Source organism: Athene noctua, chromosome 4 (assembly GCF_965140245.1).
Source record: "Athene noctua chromosome 4, bAthNoc1.hap1.1, whole genome shotgun sequence".
Lineage (NCBI taxonomy): Eukaryota > Metazoa > Chordata > Aves > Strigiformes > Strigidae > Athene > Athene noctua.
The window spans coordinates 50,752,885-50,772,293 of NC_134040.1; the positions used below are offsets into that span (position 1 = coordinate 50,752,885).

At 41.3% G+C, this 19,409-nt stretch overlaps 1 protein-coding gene across 2 annotated transcripts in view; it reads right to left on the bottom strand.

Moving 5' to 3' along the window:
- The window catches only part of ADAMTS3 (ADAM metallopeptidase with thrombospondin type 1 motif 3), a 128,277-nt gene that overhangs the window by 102,437 nt on the left and 6,431 nt on the right, over window positions 1-19,409 (bottom strand). For both annotated transcript variants that reach the window (XM_074905337.1, XM_074905336.1), the window contains exon 3: window positions 16,756-17,156. In XM_074905337.1, the coding sequence (XP_074761438.1) occupies window positions 16,756-17,156 (401 nt within the window). The remainder of the gene's footprint in view (window positions 1-16,755; window positions 17,157-19,409) is intronic.

Here is a 19,409-nt window from a genome sequence, read left to right on the forward strand (position 1 = left end):
TGAATTGAGAGGCAAGCAGGCTTGTATGGGGACTTCCCTGTGGGCTGCTCCCTCCACAGTTGGCTGTAGTTTCTCTCCTCATGGAGCTACTTCTGTAAGTCACTTTCACAAACTGTATAGATGGCTAGTTATACAGCTCTAAACTATCAAATCACATGCTCCTGAGAAACAATTAAGACACTGGACAGCTTGGCTTAATCTTAATAAAGTCCATTTCCACAGTATCAATTTAGAGGGTTTACTAATTTATGTTGAAAAGAGCACATAAATCAATTCTGCAAAGCACTTGGCCTTTCACCGGAGTTAGAAGGGCTGCACTCACCGGTCCTTTGTTACACAGGACTTAATGCTATGGTCAAGCTTCCAATGTAGATAACAACGATGTTCCTACTTAAAAGGCCTAATAGAAAAAGTCAAAACAAAGGGTGAAAAACAGTCATATCCTCAGATACAAGACAGTAGAAACAGAAAACTGATATATTTTACTCTGAATGAAAATATTCTGTTGATCAAAAGCTAAGAAGCACCATTTCGAAGCATTGAAATGGCAAAGCTAGTAATACTTACATAAAACTCATTATTTTAAATTGGTTCTACATCTTTGTGCAAAGAAACCCTGTGGCAAAATCTCTCAAAGGAAAAGCAGTTTTACACATTAGTGATTTAGTCAGGTATAAAACAAGAAAGCCAAATGACAGTGTGATTTGTATGAGGTTAGAAAGTTAATTTACTGTTGCATGGTTGCTGCTTTTAAAAAAGATCAAGTAATTTATTAAAGCTATCAGCCAAGTCACAAAGGTAGTTTAAGAAAACTAAGCATCAGTTTAAAATCAAAGTGAAAGCAAATACTTCACCCTATTAACAAGAACAATAGTACTGCAGCTTTATCCATCATTTCCAGAAACTCATGATGAAACATGAGGTCAGGAGGTCAAACTGACTAACTTTTATTTCCATGAGCCTGAATCAGAGAGCAATGATTAGAGCTTCAGCAACCCTCTGAAAAAGTAAGAACTGGTATGCAAATAATACGTTCCTACAACAGGGAAACCTATCTTGTCTGCCTTCTACTTTTTGCTTTCTTCTCAGTAACTCTGCAAGTTATTTTCTGTCCGGGCTTGTTTCTTGTCCCTTTTGCAAACCTCAGACCATGCGGCTCTGAGGTCAAATTCCAGATACAAGTAAGTACGGCACTGAATAAACAAGAAACATCAAAAAAGGCATTACTGAATATGGCTTCTGTATCTCTACCCTACAAAATGCAGTTTCAAATTCAGTACAAACTCTACTGTCAATAAGAACTTTGAGAGAGGTTACAAGGATTAAGTTTTGAGAACATTGGCTATTTCAGTATCTATTTACTTTCTTTTACTGAGACACATACTTTACCACATGTGATACGTGAAGGCAAAACGTGAATGAGAGCCCAATTCATGTGCACTATGTGTGTTATCAAGAGTCCACAGAAGTTATACAATCTGTTTCTTATTACTAAAACTATAAAAAAAGGGTTGTACTTAGTAATTTTAATAAGCTTGGGCTATTTTATAAACTGTTAGCTGTGAGCCTCCAGGAATAAAAAAAAAAAAAAAAAAAAAAAAATAATAAAAAAAAGCAGCATATTGGTAACAAAAAGCAAAAATCCAGAAAGGAAATTATTTGTCAAAATGCCTTAAAAGCACTGTTTTGTGAAAATACATAGCCAAGACTAAAAGGTGTGATTCAATCACAGCTACAAAACAGATATCCAGAGCAGCACCCAGTCACCAGTGATTTGCTTCAGATGATTTTTTAACCACCTACACTACAGACAGTACCACTTAACTGAGCTCGGACACACTCACCGACAGCTATCCACCTCTGCAAGTGTGGGCTTACCTTCTACACGCCAAACAGGGAAGGAGCACTAGACACCCTCCTTCTCGACTCTAGAGTAGGTCTTCACACATTAAATCGAAGATAACATGAAAGCAGCAGTAGCTGGAGCAAGGAAGCTGCAAATGGGGACAACATGTAAATCACTAATTTTCAGCTTCACAGCACCCTTCAGGCTGCTGTACTACCAGGGTCTGTTTCTGCTCTTATGAGACTGAGAGAACTGGGGAGAGTTATACTGACCTGTAAATAGCAGGTCAAGCCCCTGAATATACTGCTTAAAAGGTATGAATTACACATAAACTCATGCTCTGTTGTAAAAACTTTGCAAAATCAGAAACAAACTATAAAGTCTAGAAGTTGTGGCAATCAAAGCTGAGGCATTTTAGTTTTATGAACAGTTGGGAGATTTTTCATGCAGACTTCTACAAATCCTGTTCCTAAATCCCTTTCTAGAGAAGATGACCTGATTAAAACACCTCTATATTCATCATTAGCATAACCAGTGCAGCTTAAAATTCGAACTGTTCTTCTCACCTCCATCTAACTCACAAGATACTGTGAAGTGTCTTAACCTTCAAATATTCTCTCCAATCTAGAAAAACAGAATAGAAGAGACTAGTTACAGTGTTAGTTAAACTTCTTAGCATCATAATTTCCCCTAGTGGCTATGTAGCACATTCACAGTTTGGCAAACACGGGGTAGTTCTTAAATTCTTAAGTGTTTTGGGCCATTCCCACTGGATGTTCTGGAGAGCCCCCAGGAAGCCCCCACAGTGAAGTCTTTCTCTTCTAAAGTTCATAGCCAGCTTGGATTTCATCACTTCGGGTCACGCAGATGCCAGCCTGAATGGACTTCATTTCCTCTCTCCTTCCAAACCCTCAGTATACCACTTGAGGCCAGCAGCCTCCTCCTTGACCTTGTGCCTCCTGGCTCCCCAGCACACGAGCAGCACGTTGCCCATCCATCTGTCATTAAGGCTTCCGAAAATCCAGTTGATGAGGTAAGAGCTGCATCACCTCATTCAGCCATTTGCTTCCGATGGACTCTTTGTTCAGGCAAAAAGGTCAGTCAGTTTGTTATGCAGACGGTCATTCTGGCATTTCAATTTTGTATAATCTGATGAAATATTATTCAAAGCCAGCTGAACAGTTATGCTTTTGTGTGAATTCTACTTAAAGCTGTTTTCCTAGTTTCTAGCCTGCTTTCTGTTGTATCATAAAACAGTGTTAACTTTCACTTTCTTCAAACATGCAAGACATGTTGCTGCTACAGCAAAAAGCATGCAGAAAGCCTAGGAAAAAATCAATACTAGTGAAGCAGTGCCTAGAAGACACAGGAGCAAACAGTTTTGGTGCCAGTCCTTTTATCTCTCCTTAATTGAACAACGAGGAATTAAGCAGGACTGTCAAAGCAGATGGGATTGATTCTACTGTTCTCCTTGCCTTCAATTATTTAATAGCCTGCAGTCACTCTCTCTGAACAGAGAACAGCAACCTTATTTTAAGACAAATATCAAAACTTTACTTTCAGTAAGCACCTACAAATCCTTCCTCTGAGCTGTTCCAAAAATGCTAAACCACCTCCACATTTTTTGAATGGATATAGTTCAAGGGAGAAGACCACAAGACCTCTGGAAATGGACTTTCTCCAACACCTACAGAACTACCTAATAGGGAACTACAAAGACACTAAAATTGTGCCTTTGCCCTGGAAATAGCAGAGACAAAACCCACCCCTTTCCAAAGACACAACGGAAGGAGCGTTTTCCCCTGCTCCTGAGATCCCTGGAGGCCAAGAGCCTGGTTTGCAGCACAAAGCCTTTATCCATAAAAGTTCTCCACTCGGGCAGAAGAAAGGCTTACTGCTCTTGTCAGCAGCCATCACAGCTTACCAGTCAGGTGAGAAAAAAATCCGATCTTGCACAGATTTGGAAGGAGCCTTTTCCCACAAGTTGGGCTCTCTGCTACCAACCAAGAAAATCTCATTTCTGTGTCTACCTATAAAGGGATTGCTGATCACCAAACCTTCATGACAGTTGTGACTGGCTGATCCTCTAAGACATGAAAAAAGGCATGTGCTCTCCTAGGCTCTAAGCATTTGCTAAATAGTCATGCTTGACGAAATAAGGTTATCCCCTTCTGAGGTGCCAGAAGGTGCTGAGGGTTTTCAATTCTTATTAAGATTGGACACGGCAGAGCAGGGGCTCAGCAATTCACTCAGAACATTTTAAGATACATCAATTACAATTTATGTGGACTTTTCAAAAATCTTACAGGACAAATGAAAGGTAGTGAGCACAGCTGTACGTAAAATAAGGGAACTGATTTAATACAATAAAGGGAGACTTATGCATTCACAGATATTTTTCATGTCTGTTTCCCTTATTTTTTTCCCCAGGCCCCAACAGCTGTTTCACAGTCTTAAGTCTCTAATCTCTTATTTTCTTACTGCTACTGTCTATCTACTGCACTGCTGGTGTACCACCCAACTCGATACAAGGATGGAAATAATCCTACCTGAAACAGAACTCTTCAGCACCACTTTGGGAAGGTATTCAAATAGCAAGAGCCTTCCCCAGAAAAAGATGTATTTGATGCAGCTGCCTATGGATAAAACAACACATTCTTGCCAAAGATGCAGACACAGGAGGGACAGTTTTACTGGGCAGAAGCCCAACAACACCTCAAAACCTGACAGTGCTGGTAACGTTAAGAGCAGTCTGCTGGAAACCATTCCCTTATTCATTCCAACCTTAATTCATTCTATGAGGATCCATCTGCAGAAGGGACTCCCAAGAGGGAAAGAGCCTTTCAGCCTACCAAGAAAAAAATGGCAGTAATGACAGCACTTTGTACAACTCCATCCGCTAAAATCACTTCAGAGCCCCACTGCCCAGGTGATCTTTCAGAGGGAGCTGGAGATGAAGGAAAGCAACAGCTGACTACATGTATCATTTCTACATATGTCCCATGAGAAATATGCAGTTTCCACTCCATCTACATTCTGAGTTTTGTCCTGGACTGAAGAAATAAGCTTCAGAGAGGTCAGAGAAAACAGGAGAGTTTGGAGGCAGCATGCCAACCATGTAGGGTATTTCCAAGGGTATTTCACCTCAGGAGCTCACTTCTTCAGTCCAAAGCCATCAGAAGAACAGGACAATCCTTAGACAACATTGGTTCTGAGGTCTCCAAATGAAGTTATGGATCAGGGAAAATAATTCAGAGGCCAAATGCTCCAAGTGACCAGAATGACAAAGTGACATGAAATCCAGAGGCCAAAATATCATTTTGACTTATTTCAGATATCTATTAGCCTTTATCATCAAAACTGCCAAAAAGGCATCTTGTCAGTCATTTCTGTCATTTGTGGATGACTGCTCACAAACTGGTCTGTTGCAGCAAGGAATTAATTTACTACTGTAGAATGAAAATGCCATGGGTAGGCAAGCAGTGCCCAAAACCCAGAGCTTACACAAGGCTGCCCATGCGTACGATGGAACCTCACCATGCAGGGGTACTGACTGAAAGGTATTTGTGACACAGGACTACTTCCAGGAAGGTACTGCAAGACACTTGTGCTGTGGTGTGTACGAATGTGCACACACAGTTCCCTTGCCTATCACACTCCTTGGCTCCACCCTCAACTGCATGTAAGCATGATCATCTTGGTTTTCTAGTTATCTAGTTTCTGCAAGCAAAGTAGGGCAGGGGATGAAAAGGAACCTACTGAGGGATGACGTCAGCTTGGACTACAGTCTCCTAAGGCTTCTACAACTGTGTTATAACAATGATTTCAAGGGGAGTGTGGCAGAACCTGAATCAGGCTATCAAGGCTGCTTCTGCTCTGACAGGGCATTTCTTCTCCCTGGAAGCCTAAGGGACCTGCATTTGAGGCTTCATCAAAACACTTCTCATGAACAGGAATGGACGAGTCTGTCTGCTGGTCTGAAATGCCTGCTCTGATAGCCTAAGCCAAAGAGAGGCAAGAGCAATCCCATTAAAAAGTGCAGCAAAACTGATGAAAGTGAAGTCACGCTCTGACTTGCTTCTGATCCACCCAAGAGCTAAAACCTGGAGGACAGATCCAAATGGCAATTCCCTGGACAACAGCAGCACGTTTCAGCAGCCAAAGACTCCTGCTGCAGATGGGTCACTGGCCTGATGCCTCCCCATGGTAGGGCCACATGTCCTTCTGAATCCTGCTCTACCTCTTTGTATTGGGTCTGGCTGAACTGGAATCGGTTTTCCCCTACAGCAGCCCTCACGGTGCTGTGGTTTATGCTGGGAGCTGGCAGGGTGTTGATAGCACCCTGGTGTTGTGGCTGCTGCTGAGCAGTGCTTACACAGCACCAAGGCTCTTTCTGATATTTCCCCCAGTGGGACGGGGTGGGCAAGATCTTGGGAGGGGACACAGCCAGGACAGCTGACCCAAACCGACCAAAGGGATATTCCATACCATATGACGTCTGCTCAGTATAAAGCTGGGAGAAAGGAGGAAGGGGGTGGGGTCACCCTTGGTCCTCCAAGGCAACTACTACGCGTATTGGAGCCCTGCTTCCTGAGAAGGCCCGACATCGCCTCTTCATGGGAAGTAGAGAATAAATCTGTTTGCTTTTGCTTCCGCACACGGACTTTTGCTTTGCTTTGCTTATATTAAAACTGCTTTTGTTTCACCCACAAGGGTTAGTTTATCTTCTTTCCCCTCTTTACCCTGTTGAGAAAACAAAGGAAAGGGGGGGGAAGTGATAGAGCGACTTGGTGGATACCTGGCATTTAGCCAGAGTCAAACCATCACACTCTTGAAAAGCAGAAGAAGGTGGTATGGTGTCAGCAAGGGAAGATTATCAAAGGACACATCGTACAAAATCCTTCCATCATTGCTTTTGCCATGGAGTGACTGTAAATTACTCCTGAGGAGGCTAAAAGGCTGTTTGGGATGCTACAGGAAGTCGTTGCTAAACCCTGAAAGCTTAATGGAACTTCTTCCAGTAAGTAGAAGCAGCTCAAGTGTCAGATCAACCTCATTTTTCAGCCACATGCTACCCATCACAAATGCCAGCAGAAGTGACACTTACAGAATAAACACTGATGAAATGAGTACTGAATGTCACTGCATTGCTATTCATTGAACAGGTTATTTACGAAAAGCAAGGGCCAGGATGAAGTATCAAAGAGTTTTTGATTCAGATACTGATGTGACACCAAAGCTAACACTAGTAATGCCAACTCCATTACACCCATCGCTGCCTGCGACAGGGACTGTGAAGAGTTTAGCACCCACTCCTGCTCCTCCTGAGCTCTGCACAGTCTGGAAAAATCTGGACTCAAGAGCAGTCAGTGGTATTCTAAGGGTGAAATGAAGGGATTATGTTTTTGTTGGATTATACAGAAATAGGGCAATGATTCTTTTTTTCCCCCTCCTCTGCAGGGCACTCACACCACAGAAATACTAGTATAGGTGTACTCCACACACAGGGGCAAAGGAGCAGCTTAGCAAAATTTGTTTTCCATTAAGATTAGCTCAAGAAGGGCTGTAAAACCACAACTGTTCTGTAGGGACACACTGTTGGAATATATATTCAAACCTGTCCAAATCCACACGAGGGATGTTTATTTTCACATATTCATAGCCATAAACAAGCATCCCTTTCATAGCTTAACAACTTTCTCACCTCTGTAAGCTACTTCATCAGCGAAATGAAGAGTAAGCAAAGAAAGATGATAAGAACGCAGTCATTCTGCTTTTTAAGAGACAACACCTCCAGACTGGGACGGGTGGACTTAAAATATGCTACTTCACACAGAGTTCCTTTCTTTAAAATATGCCACATGGAAAAATATTTTAAAATAAACTAAAAAACTAATAATAGCTATTTTCAAGTTTAACTGCTACACTACCCTTGAGAGCAAAAGGTTTCTCTCCCTCTAAAACATTCATACAGGCACATAGACACGCATGTGCTCACATGGTCATCCTCAAACACCCAAGCAGGGAACGTGGAAGTGACCAAACACTACGGCTTTACCGAAACAGGGCAGGAGAACTGACTGGGGAAGGGATTCAAGAGCAATTAGAGTACCAGAAAAAATTGCTCAGTAGGTTTGTACTTAAATACCTTCTTTTCTGATAAAGCAAGGGATGTGAAGCTCCCTCCTGAGACAGAGGTCCAGGAAACGCGTTTGTGGCAATGCAGTGCTTGCGTTAAACTGTGCAAAATGCAACCAGTCCCAGGATCTCCATAACAGAGGCAGTGATCTTAATAAAACAAGGCTGGGACAATCTTCTAGATTTAAGACAGATACATACAAAACTATTATCGAGTAGGTTTACGCACAGCTTAAATCTGTGTTATCTTAGATTTGTTTGTGCTGCTAAATGGACTACTCTGACACTAAATGCACACAGCATTAAGTGATATGTTAGAACATATTTTACCCGGCTAATAACATGGGAAAATTCATAAATACATTAATCTTCAAATGGATGTGCTGCTAAGTACAAAACCCCTCATTTCTCTATCCAAAACAGACACGCAATGTCTATTAAAACAGATGTCTTTTTTTAAGTGGGCTGTTACAAAGCGAGCAAGGGTTCTTTCCCCCCTCTTTTTTTCTGATCAAGCATCACTTGCACCACAGCATAAATGAAGAAGGAACTTAAAGCATTTTATCTTTGGACAGCTTACACAGGAGACTGTTGAGTCCTGTGAAAAAACTTTTTAAAATTCTGCAGTGTTGTGTACAGAAACCTCAACTAATTTCAGTGTCTGTATGACAGCACTGCTGCACATAAACCCTGGCTGCGGCCTTGGGGGAACCATGTAGGCTCCACCAGCCCAGTGTTTTGTCAGTAATCCCAAGCCCCAGTTTTAAGCAAGGAATTACTGTAAGCAAAGTAATGAGTGGGAAAACTGAGTTACTTCAAAGTTAGACTTCAAATCCCTTGATGAAGTCTGCTTACAGTCCCAGTGCTTGCTCTTTTCATCTTCCCCTGAGAAATCATGCTTGGGGAAGGCTAACAGACAGAAGAAAAAATTATTCTCAGATTTGTCCACAATCCCTTTTCTCAGAAGGGATTTTCTTGGTCCGATTCATAGTCTAAGGACCAAGAGATCTGTAACCCCTCTGCTGATGTTCCCCAGCAGTCCCCTCACTCTTTGCCACGGCAGAAGCCAGTCTCTGTTCTATCATCAGTCCAACTGACAGGAACCATGGTGTGGGGATGCGTGATGTATGTCACCTGTTTTATTTGTTTAACCAGATTAGGCCACGCTCTCAGTTTTTGCTTACCCAGGACTCTTCTCAGCATGTTCTGCAGAGGGAAGCAGCAGTGGGGACAGGGATACGTCCATCCCTTTCCACACAGGAGGAGAGCAGCTCTTGCAGGAAGGATTTCTTCAGGTCAGTGAGACCGTGAGGCCTTCTGCTTCTGTGCTCCATTTTAAAAATACATGACATCTTTTTCCATTTGGAAAACCTATTACCCAAACTGATCACATATTTCCGTGCTACGAAAGATATTTGTGTGGCTCCTTATATTTTGGCCCACTTTGGTCTACATTAAGTCCATAGCAGTACTACTGTATATCTATTCAGTTTTTCCTATGACCACGCAATTCTTGGAACAAAGGGAGAGGGAGCTGCAGCCCATAGGAAAATTATAATTTCAGAGGAGAACTTAGCAGTTCAGTCAGCCCTGAAAATATAAAGCATACAACCAAGTGGAAACTTTGAGCATAACCCTTTTCACTACTTCCTATTTTGTACAATAAGTACAAAGCACTGAGGTTTCCCCAATTCACCATCTTTGAACAGGTAGCCAGAAGTTGGTATGAACAATTGCTTTCTAAAACTATCTGCTGAAGCAGAGACAGTTTTGCTCTGCCCCTCTAAAAAAGAGCTTTCTTTTCAGTTGGGTTTAATCTTACTTTGGTCACAGGCTGAGGCTCCCCAAGGAACAGGGCAGGAGGCAGAGAGGAGCAAGAGGTGAGCTGGGACTTGGAAGGCATCAGATCTTCTCCGTGCTTACCTCATCTCTTGCAAACGCTCCCTTAATGATTCACACATCTACCTACGGTATCTGTCTTGCAGACACAAATTCTTTGGCATTTTACTGTGACAGAGAAAACTTCACAAAAATGAGTTTCAATGCGAGCTTTAGAAGAAAAGGGAGGTTTTATATGGGAAAAGGCAATTTGTTCTAAGCAAGAATGGGAGAAATGCAAGGCAGGAGGAGAGGAGGAGATGCAAGAGCTAAGTGAGGCAAATCTATCACTAGCCCAAATCTGGCCCCATTAGAAAAACTTATAAAAACAAACAAGAAATAATAAATGGAGCTTGAACAATCATCTGCATAAACTCTGACTACACTACACAAAGTAAAGATGAAGTACCTCCTTGTTTTGAATGACAACTCCAAGGAAAAGCAAACCAGACATATAAAGAACTTCTATATTATATTATTTTACACTATAGTGACATTTTACTTTAATCACCATCACCTCCCTTCTCAGTACTCCTTCCCTCAGTATTTTATGCAAGAAACCTCAAGTCCTGCCTGAATAAGAAACACCATGGCATTGCATTTTTCCAGGTTTCTGCAGCTTCTGAACTTTGAGAAATCCTATTTACAATGGATTACTACCTCTGAAAGGTCTGTATCAGCATCTAGGAAGTGCTACATACTGGAGAGGTGACAGTGATGAAGTCCAAGCCCAGCCCAACAGTGACCAAAGGCTGTTCAGTCAAATAGGGAGGATGGGCTGAGGTTACCAGATGGAGCCTGTCTATCCAAAGAGGCAGCTGCAACATATCAAGCCCAGTTAATAAGTCTGCAGGGCTGCCAAGTACAGCAAAACACACGTGGTAAGAACCGACATGGCAGGTTAAGGGAGTTCACTGCAAGGATGTAATTACTGTGGGAAGCATGCAACAGGGCACGGTAGCACAAATATAAGGATGTTAAATCAGCCTAAGACACTGCTGCCATCCGCACAGAGCAGCACGTGGAGAGGGAGAGACCTCCAGGGACCAGGGGACAGCACCATTTCGAACCTTGATGCACACCCTGGTCCTCCTGAGAACCCACACCGACTCCTGCCACAACTGCATCCCTCTACATGCTCACTGCTATCGCACCAAGAAGCCGAGATGTTCCAATGACCCCAGCAGCCCTGCTCGTCAGTGGATGCCTAATAATATTCTTCTTTAGGACACTGGAATTAACCTCATCAAGATTTTCCCATGTGCTATCACCAGATGCTCAGCAGCAGATCAAGTGTTCATGTCCAAAATGCTATCCTAGTACACTGAGATAAAGTATCACCATCTCCTAGAAAGCTGTTTCTCCATTTAGTAACATCACCTTGCCAGCTTGGGGGAAATCATGTGGAAACAATACATTCTATCAACACATGAACAAGAAATAAGCCTTAATACTTCAGTCTTGATGAAATAATGGTAATAAAAAAAACCCACATTCAAACCAAATCAAAACAGCCTGAAACTGCTTAGATCCTGATATGCACTTAACCCCATGCCTGAACTTAAACATATTTTTAAGGCTTTTCCTGAACCAAGGCTTTATACAAGTATCATTAGTCTGAGATCCTTCAGCCTGTATTTCAAACTTACCTGCCAAAGGAAAGTAACTGTGCACATCTCACAACGGTACACCCTTCCGCTCAGACACATCAAATAACTATAATTATTAATGAAAAGAATGCCAAAACCACCAAGGGTAGGAAACTCTCATCAGCTTCCTTTCACAAAGGGTAACATTAAGACATGAAGTCTTACTACTTTCAAGAGGCCTGTGCAAACAGATTGTCATGTCAGATAATCAAAACCAATCTCTGAGGATATGTTAAAACTCCCAAAATACCAACAGCTGCACATTAGCTTGTGTGAAAATACTGATGGTAAAGACACACACAAGTTTCTTCATGTCTCGATATCCTTAGGAAAAAGGGATGACAATAAGCAGGTGAGGAATAGTCCATCACAAATTAGAGATCTGAGCAAGTCTGGGGTTTTTTTATTCTTGACAGTTGGTCTGTCTGCAAGGATTTCCCTGGTTTGACAGCTGAACACTAAAAGGCAGGAAGACTACTAACAATCTTTCATTTGCAAACAGCTGTACTTTCAAATGAGTGTATGCAGCTCTGGACTTGAAGGCCACGGTTTTCCAATAAACATAACAAGCCACATTTTACTTGGCATCTTAAGTTAAAGATTAAAGATTCACCATACTGCGTCTGGCCCTTTCATTTAAAACAAGTAAGGTTAATGTTCTGTAAGAAATGGAAGACAACATTCACACTTGACATTGCATATATGTGAATATAAAGCAGTTCACAACCTAAACAAGGAGGCATATGTCTATAAAAATGTAGTTCAACACAGAAGTACAGTCTAAAGGCATCGCATACCAACACCTGTCTGGGCTTTGTTACAAAAGCAAGAAAGCTACTTGAAAAACTGGAGTAATTTTCTCTACAACAAAAGGTAGAGACTAACTTAAAACTTTTACTTTGTTATTTTTAAATGCTAAGTTTGTCATGTATGTTTATCTACAGTCTAAAACATCTGTATTTTTTTTGAGGCTGGTCATTTTCTGCATCTTCCACAGCAGATACAGCATTGCATCAGGCATAAGCAACCTCTGAGAAGTGCCACTTGCCAAATCTGCCTTGAACTTAGTTCCACTTCCTTGAATGTCTTGCACTTATTTTCCCGCTTTTCTAAACCATATACTCCTCTAGATGCATACCAATATTTTCTTAGCAACAAATTACAATCTCAGATAAATTTTAGTCACTTTTTAATAGTTAAGCCATTAAACCTCCTGTAGCATCTTGGCATCTTAGAACAGGAAGCCAACCACACAAGTGGTAAAGTATATGCCCAGTATGTGCTCACCTGGGAGTAGATTAACTGCCTTGCTTAGGAATCTACATTTGATGAAACATTTCATTTAGTGCAGACACACAAAATGTATTCCCACAGTCATCCAGAAGAGGAGGCACCACTAATACAACCTGACATGCTAAATCAGATATGTTAAATTAACTTCTTCATGACTGTTTGAATGATCTGATCTTTATAAGGAGGACAAAAAGGAAGACATTACTCAGATATAAACAGGGAAGGGGCTGGGCCACTCATGCAGGAAGGCTTGCCATAATCTTTAATAATACTTACTCTCCCCTAGTAAGTCTGAGTCTAGTAAGATAGGACAGCAGAAGAGTAGAGAGGCAAGATGTTACTGTACAAGCACTAAAAGGAAGGAAAAGCAGGATGGAGGCTGAACAAGACATGGGAACACAAGAATTTAAGGACTACGCATATGTGAGGGGAGCACACATAACCCTCAAGCACTGTCTGGGTAAGTGGAGCCTTCTGTCTGGCCTCACCATGCCCGCACAACTGTACAGCTGTCCATTGTTACAACACATTCCGTCTCTGAACATTTATAAATCCAAGCCAAATAAAAAAAAAAATGCAAGGGATCAATCAGTGGACTTAAATCTAGGCTGCTGCCTGTGCAACTACAATTTTACCATCTGCAATCATACTTATTAAGAGCTTTTCTCCTTTGAACCTTCCCAGGTAAGTGATCATAAAATTGCAGAAGCCCACAGAGCCCAAGGATGCTGTTACTTTCAGCTGATGAATGTCAGCATGACACTAGGATAAATGTCCAGAAAAAGTACCAGGTTTTTCATCAGCGTTCTTCCCAATGCTGGATCAACACTTCTCCGCATTACAAGTGCACCATCTGAACTTCAGAATACTGTGACGGCAGAGCAAGCTTTAGTAACATGAACACAGGGAGTAGACAAAAGCAGCAGTAACTGTAGTAGGTACCAGAGATCAATTGCCAGAAGGCCAAATTCTGCGAGGTGCTACAAACCACACAATCCTCCTGAAGCGAGACAAGGTAGGTCTCCTCCATCTGCTATCTGAACCATGGAAGGATGGTTTTGCTGGATGACTGTAACTGTTACAAGTTTTGCTGAAAGTATTTGATAAACACTATAAATATTGTGACAATACATATTGCTATTTTGACAAAAACAACAGCAGAAATATACAACAGAAACCTGCAGAAGCACCAGCTTTCCAAAACAGTCATAAAACCAATGGTCTGCTTCCACATGACTAATTAAGTGTTCTTTTGCTATGACAAGTGCATGCACACGCATGCGATTTTTTTAAAGAAACAGGGTTATTTTGAAGGGATACTAAGCACATGTGAAGAAAGGAATTTGCAAAACTAATGGCATGCAGCGACCTTTACTACAAAAGTAGATATGCAAACTATTTCAAAACAAAAGTGTTCAATTTTTTTTTTTTTAAATACAAGTTTAGATTCAGGAAGAGACCATGACAAAATCTTGCTTTACGATTGCAAATGCCAATTATTCCATATATTCACAATCAAGTGATCAAAATTTAGCAACCTTATGTTCCTCAAAAAACACACACTTATGCTGAGAGCAAACACTAAACAATATGAAATTCAGCAATGTCTATGAAGTACATGTTAGCACAATACATAATTTTGCCCCACTATCAATAGATGTTTTATGAGTCATGATGAAAAATCTCCTTATGCACAAAATAAAATCTGCAAGGTATCTCACTAACTTGTGGCAAGCCAAGTGTTCTTTTTCTGTTACTTACGACATCAAGCTTCTTTTACAAGCTATACATTGCATGAATTGCTACCACAGTGATTTCCCTTTACTTTCTTCCAAAAGGTAGCAACCTAGCTGGCTACACTGGAGAGTGTGTCTAAATTCCTTTGAAGTCAAAAATAAATCTTCCCGACAGACACATGGCCCTAGAATTTCTCACTCTTGTTCCAGTTTCTGTTAAGCCATATTATCTTACTCTTCACATCTTTAGGATGCACTGAGAATCAAATATTCTAGCTTGGTTGAGAGATGCATAGTACAGCAACAGAGAAGCCAGAACTGCTAACTTTAAGTTACTTCTGCTAACCTTAAAGCTGGTGGGAGGAAAATAAAAAATACATCTCAAATCCCATCGATCTTCAGGATTATTGACTTATTTCCCACTCACTTGCTTAAAGCTCCAAAAGACTGTTACAACAGCAAGGTGAAGTAAGCACACAGAGGAGCTCAAAAAGATGGTTTTCAACATGTGAGCTGTTCTCAAAGCCCCTCAAAGACTGCATGAGACAGCTTGGGTTGAGATGAACAAAGAGAACAGTGACTCGGGAGCATTTACCCACTCTTCTCCTCAAACAGAAAGCACATGTTCTCCTAGTCCAGTCCCTAAAACCATGGAAAGCAAACGAAGGGCTTCTCCTGGGTGCCGTGGGAAAAGAGTGGCAATAAGCCACACAACCGAGAAATGTCCCATTCTTTACTTAAGACTCCTTCAGAATCTGCTGTCATCTTATACCCATGCAGGTTTGTGAAGCAACTATTTCATTTCAATTAACTGAAAACACAACACAAGCAGCTTGTCAGCCACATGGCGATCTCTGCTGAAGCTGCTGTACTCCTTAATCTAATTCTATTTAATCCAATTTATTGTCTTAATGTGCTGTCTCAACACAAGAACTTTATTCAGGATTACTGCTAAAATACAGCTCTCAGTTCAAGGGTATCCTTCATTCTAAGAACTACATCAGAAGCTGTATCTATCCAGGCAGATCTCCATATGGCCTTTGTAAACACTGCACACTGCCAACAGTTTCTCCTAAAAAAACTCAAAATCCAAACAAAACACACCAAACTGATGTTAGTGGATCACATCAGATGTAACCACCAGTAATCCCTTTCTTTAAGTAAGGAAAGTCAAGGATGTTTGGTTGTGAGTAGCCTGAAGCTCCCACTTGGGAGTTTGAGACGTTTATGCAATTACTCCTGCAATGACAGAGGCACGCTGCAGAGGTGGGGAGTTTTGCTAGCCAGAGTTTATCACAAAATGGAATCAAATCATTAACATATGGCATGTGACAGGAAAAGGAAAACCTATTTCCAAGAAGGGATACTTGTTGCAGACTTGTTCATATGATTCCTCTCATGAATAGCAGTAGAGTAACCACTACATTAATCTTGCTGGATGCTGCAGTCGTGTTCCACCACTGCTCCTGCTACTTAAAGAGTACAAGGTAAGTATTGTTAGCTTTCTTTACCGCATGACTGAATTAACGAATGGTATGTGTGCTCAATATATGCCCAGTCTTTCAATATGGGATTTGTGTACCAAGCCAGTCATTGCATCTGCTGAAGCCACAACGAAATACCACGCGTTTCAACCAACGCAGCAATCAGGCCAGCAGTTTTGAGAACGAACCGTTTATAGATGTGAAACACTCAATTCTCAGACGATACCTTCTGATGAAACAAAACTGCATGTAAGAAAACAAAAACCATGCTTATTTTATCAATAAACCCTTTAAAACTTAAATCTGTTGCTATTCTTGGACTACAGGGCAGGCTGTGATTTTGTACTACCCGAGAAGTACACAGTGACGATTTGGATGCCAAATTCTACATCACTCACCAAAAGGTCATCTTTTAAGTCTTAAAATGACTTTGTTATTAATTTTCCCATTTGTAACACCTCATGAAAGCAAAAAGGAAAACCAGCAAAATGAAGGTTTGATTTCACTCTCTCACAGTGACATTAAGGACTTTGCTCATCACCCTCAGAGAAATTATCCCAGAATAAAGAAGTAAGACTGTATACATCAACATGTACTGAGGCATTTTCTAAGGGATTTAAGAAATGGAAGTTCTTTAAATAACATTGTTAGCCATGTGTAGTTAAAAAGCAACAACAGTTGTGTACAAAGTGGTAAAATACTGGACATTAATGCCATTAAAGTAGCCTTACCAGACCGTCACAATTGCTAATAGCGACAGAAGCTCCAGGGATGTCAGTTATGTCTCCCACATACGCGCAGTTGGTCCAAAGAGGTTCTCTTTTCCATAATCGCTCTGTAGCAGTTCCAGTCCAATTCGTGTTACCAGCATCGTTTCCAGTCTCCACAGAGTCTTCGTACCACTCCACTATGGCCTCGGGAGCCACTAAACGCGTGTTGGGTTTCAGCCGGAGATGGAATTCCCTTCCGAATGCAGTGACATTAAAATACAGCTGTTTGGGGCTTTGGGATACCTCCCGCGTTGATCTTCTTTGGTGACTTGCAGAGAGAATATTGGAGATATAGCTTCCGTCTGCATTGGTACTAATTGGAATCACTAACCCATATGGTCTTGGTCTGCTTTTTCTAGATTCTGCCAAGAGAAATATCCAAAACCAAACTAAAATTAGAACAAGAACATGGAATGAGGTCAAAGAGTATAGACCAGATGTGCAGTGACAGAAGTGCACGTCACTGGGACAAATGGGGAGTGCAAGGACACAACAGGCCATTGCCTTGCCTGTTAGGGGTTACACTCATTCTGAGAGCTCCATCTCACTGACCACACAACACACCACCACTACTGCACCATCAGGTGCAATGTCAAATGCCATCTGTTTAGGACCCTGCCGCCTCACACCTCCCTCTTCCAAAATTCCCAATTTAGGATTCCTGTTAGAGCTACCCTAAATCACCCCATTGACAAGTTCAGCTGAAGAATGATAAAAACCTGCGTAGTTTTTAAAAGGAGAGGGGATGGTGCCACTTGACACACCAATGTCCATTAAATTATCTACTAGATAGCTAGTCTGGATATAAGCACACCAACCTAATATAGGCAAACATAAGGTATGTGTCATTACTCTCTCTAGTTGGAACACTTGAGCTTATAAATCTTCACTTGGGTACCCTACAGCAAGGCCTTTAATACTCTTAATGCTATTGTTTTATAAAAAAGCTTTGTACTACTTTTAAACAGGCTCTGAGAGGGCGTGTAAGAAAGAAGCAGAAAAGCGTCTGACACATCATCATGTTAAGCAAGGTATGAGAAACCAAGGGTAATGTGAGAGGAAGGCCATTTCAGCTTCAGAGACAGCACATGGATCATACCAAGGTGGACAAACACAAGAAGCTATGCCCAGTTATGCATCTCAAGTAAACATACATCACAGATGCTGCGATACACATTAAGTGCATGCAAAATACCCTCCACATGCCAAACTTTTCAAGAAGCAGGTCTTTCATAACTCTATTTTCATAAAACTTACAGAGAAAACCCTGAAATATTCATTTCCATTTATATGAGGAGTTTCCTGGGGTTTAGGTTTGCTTAATAGCCACAGAAGAGGCAGTGACCCTTTTAAATTCTCTTGTAAGAAATGCCATTCAACTCCTTCATACACCTTAAACAGAATTGTTTGCTCCTGTGTCAAGACCTCCATTAAGATTTTGAAAATTAAGTGCTGTGCTTGGTTACAACTGCAATTTGCATACATATTTCTGCAGAAAATTGGAATAGGGAAAAGAATCCAGTGGATATCACATACCACTGATAAATTAATCTATGTCAGCAGTGGTACAAGCAGTAACTTTTCCCTCTACAGATCTCCTTTAGCAAATCCCCTTACCCAGCAGCTTGCTATTGCCCTTTGTCTTTGCATAACTTGAGCAACAGAATTCAAAACAAATAGATGAGCTAATTATTAAAAAAAAAAACAAACAAAAAAAACCACTTTACAACGCTGTACCTAAATCCTGCACTTTATGGCAATGCATAGAACCTATAAAACCAGCAAAACTGCAGTCTGTTGATGGCACTAAAGAACTCCTTAAGTAATACTGCAGAAGTTCAACGGCACAATCCTGATTCAAGGAGATTCAAGAAGTCACCTCTAATCAGTGCCAAAGCATCCATGGATACCTGAACAGAGTGGCCAGACAAGGCTGTGGGCAACCAATCACTAGCAGAAGTTTTCCCAAGGCTAAACTACTTTAGCAGAGGCCTTGGCCAAGAAAGCATAGCTGCGGGAGAAAAAAAGTGACAGCAATGAAAGCCCCATTTGCCTATCATTTTTTTGTGGTTCCCAGCAGCCAGCTCAGGATTCCTGCCTAATTAGCAGCATTAGCTGACAGGAAACCTTCCAATTTGCCTAAGAGAATACAATATGCTCCCACCCTCAAAAAAGCTTGTTTCTGTGTAGTCCCTTACTCATAACCTGAAAATAGCATTATCAGCCTAAGAGAGTAATTTTTTCCCTCTCCACTCTCTGATATTCTTAGGCACTGATGAGAAAAGGAAAAGAATCTTCTCTTTTGCTCAGAGAAGGGTCTTCTCCTGTTATTACATCTGCAACCCTGCATCAGGACACACAAACGTGCTTCCTGTTGCCTTAAAGTAATTTCACATCATTGTAAAACAACTCCATCAATGGAGTTTATCACGTCTGCGAGACCTTTGTAATCTGGAAGTGATCAGGATATTCAGTGTCCAGTTTTCATCCTGTAAAAGGAGAAAGGAGACACATTCTTGGGCCAGGTCAAGCTGCAGGCCAAACTGCTGCTAAGAACTGGACCAAAGCCTAAATCTTATTGCCTGTGATTAGACTATGTGAGAGTTAAAATGACA